The 2,780-nt window shown below is 42.1% G+C and overlaps 1 protein-coding gene across 1 annotated transcript in view; it reads right to left on the bottom strand.

The window, feature by feature from the left end:
• Positions 1-456: 456 nt before the first annotated feature.
• Positions 457-2,780, bottom strand: part of LOC117086788 (bolA-like protein 2) — a 3,445-nt gene continuing 1,121 nt past the window's right edge. The window contains exon 1 of the mRNA XM_033216363.1: positions 457-2,780. This exon is cut by the window's right edge and continues 1,121 nt beyond it. Coding sequence (XP_033072254.1) covers positions 512-769 — 258 coding nt within the window. The 5' untranslated portion in view covers positions 770-2,780 and the 3' untranslated portion in view covers positions 457-511.

The raw sequence follows: 2,780 nt of genomic DNA, 5'->3' as shown, positions 1-2,780 counted from the left end.
TCAGAGGGCTAAGGAAAGTGCAGGGACTGCCAATTTTTGCCAAGGGACCAAGCCTTCGGTAGAAATGGAGAAGGCGAAAGTTCTAGGCTGATTCTAGGGCTCGGGAGATAGAGTTCTAATACCCTTTCTGGCACTTCTGACCTTGTGACCTCAGATCAGCCATTGGGCCATTCTCAACTCAATTTCTCCATGCTGAAACAATGAAGGCGTCATAATCCCTTGTCTGCATACTTATCGGGAGAGTATGCTAAAATACAGTGAAGGTACTGATTTCCAAACTTCAATGAGCATTGGGAATCTATGCGGGGGTGCTCATTAAGGCCCCATCCCCACAGTCTGACTGTGGCTGGCAATCCGTACAATCGCTACTCTTCACAAGAATCTCCAGGTAATTCTGATGCTGGGGATTCGTGTAGCAGACTGAGAAACATTGATTCAGGAGATTTATTTTTATAATTTTTATTTTCCAGATTTTTAATTTAATGGCTGTGCAAGTCCCAGTCCCTCATTTCTACCGCTCACGGGCCCACTGCTCTGGGATCAGGGTTTTCTGTTCAAAGGCATTGATGTGCAGGAGCCCTTCTGCTAGGCATGCGTTCACCAGCCGGTGTCTCTGAAGCATCGGCTTGCGCTCGAACTTGGCCGACACCGCCAGAACTCGGAAGCTACAGGCGCAACGGCTGCGGGTCGTGTTGTCCTCCACTGCCACATGCTCCGCCGCCAGGTCCCGCTGCAGCTTCTCCATGAGGTATTTGGTGCTGAGTTCCATGGCGGTAGTCCAGCTGGGGCAGCAGCCCCGCGGGCACAGAACCCCAGGTCGGACCCCGGCCTCGCTGCTTTGCTCCCTATTTTTAGAATTTAAAGCATCTTCTATGTTGCTGGCACTGTGTTAGGCTTTACATACATTAGCTTTTTAGAACCACCCAAAAGGTCAGGTTCTAGCATTCAAGGAGCCCATGGGGTAGGCCAGGCATTACGACATATCACACATGTTCCGCTTCACTCTATTCTCAGGACAGCTGTCTACATTAGATAGCCCTCTTTCTGTATGACGATTTAAAACACGGAAGCTTAAAGAGGCTGAGAAATCTGTCCAAGGTCCTCCAGCTTGTTGGTTTCAGAGGCAGAATTCTAATTCAGGTTTTCATGTAATCCAGCGCTGGTACTTACCACAGGCAGCATAAAATGCAAATGCATGTTGGAAGCTCTTAGGGCCCCATGGAAACCATGTAAATGTTAAGTCAACAAATAAGAATTTAGCATTTATTATGTGAAAAGAAGCAGCGAAAGCAAACTGGGGAATAGGAGAAGTATTCAATGCCTAGTTCCTGTTCTTCAAGAATTCCAGTCTATCAGGAAAGAGCAGTTTGGTTATACTGCAATTGGAAGAACTGGAAAGTTGGGCTAATACCTTTATGCAAGGCCTTGAAGAGCAGTCTGTGAATTCTGCGCTTTATCCTGGGCAAAGAGGAATGGCCATAGACACTTGGCAGAGCCTGAAACACCATGCAGATGCCTGGCGATGCTTTCTTCCCACCCCTCCACTTTAGCTTTCAAATGATAGTGAAAACTAAGAAATGCGTATGGAGATATCACTCTCCAGAAAGACAGGGTTGGGGTAAACCCTAGTGAATATGGGTTAGAGAGGTATTTTGTAGGCCTTAATAGGAGGAGTGCCAGGAGGAGGCACAAAACAAAAACCAGAAAGAGAAATAAAGCATACCAACCTTACACTCTGAGAAATCCAAATGGGTAGATGGGTTTGTATTCTTAATTTTTTTTTTTTTTTAACATTTCTATCTTTTCAAATACTTCCTTGGGATCCCTAAATCTGTTTTAAATTCATAATTAAGCATTGTGAACCATAGCATTCTCCAGACCATGTCTTCTAATTTGTGTGTATCCTACAAACACAGGAAACCCTTGGTAAATGTTGATGTCCATTTAACCCTTTGCTTTCTTGCTTTCCTCAGAATCCCTTAGCTCCCCTAGTACCCCAAGAGCAGGGTAAAAACAAACCCCAAAAGCCTTTCCAGGAGGTGGGCCCGCCCTCTGAGCTTACATGCTTTTTTTTTTTTTTGGCACTTAAAGGGATTCAACTAGGAATTGACAAAACTTGCTTAAGCAAGTATCACGGATTCACATTTCTGATGGAGCACAGGGCCAGAAGCAATTGCTTGATATTCTTAAAAGAAAATCTGAAACTTATTCTTTTCTACTGATCCAAATTATCTGAAAGTAAAAAAATCATATTAAATCAAAACTGTTTGGTTTCACGTTTATTATGCCTTCTACCACCTAATACGTAAGTATCCCTTATGAATGAAAACAGACTCAGAGGAAAAGACATTGTACAAAAATGCTTCTTATGTTTACTTTACCACCTGCCAGGAAGGACACACACATTTCAGCTTTTATTTTTAAACCAATGTTATCAAAATTCTTCAAGGAAATATTTAAAGTATCTGCTTTTACATGGAGAGTCAAGGGAAAGTAAGTTCTAACAGGAGAATCCTCCGAAATAAAAATATACTTTACAACAGATGCATCATTTCAAAAATGCATCATTTAGGTTGCATTTATACTTTACAACAGATGCATCATTTCAAAAATGCATCATTTAGGTTGCATTTATGTCATGCTATTGATACCTTGGGTCTGAAAAAAGCTAAACAATTATATTATCACTGCAATGAACAAAAATTAAAAGCACTTTTCTAAAGAAGGGTTTTTGCTTTTGCAAAGATCTTTGAAGAAACTTAGATGCCATGTTGTTCTAA

Source organism: Trachypithecus francoisi, unplaced genomic scaffold (genome assembly GCF_009764315.1).
Source record: "Trachypithecus francoisi isolate TF-2019V2 unplaced genomic scaffold, Tfra_2.0 Lachesis_group10, whole genome shotgun sequence".
Lineage (NCBI taxonomy): Eukaryota > Metazoa > Chordata > Mammalia > Primates > Cercopithecidae > Trachypithecus > Trachypithecus francoisi.
Note: the sequence above shows the minus strand (reverse complement) of the source record. Positions and strands in the feature narration are given on the sequence as shown.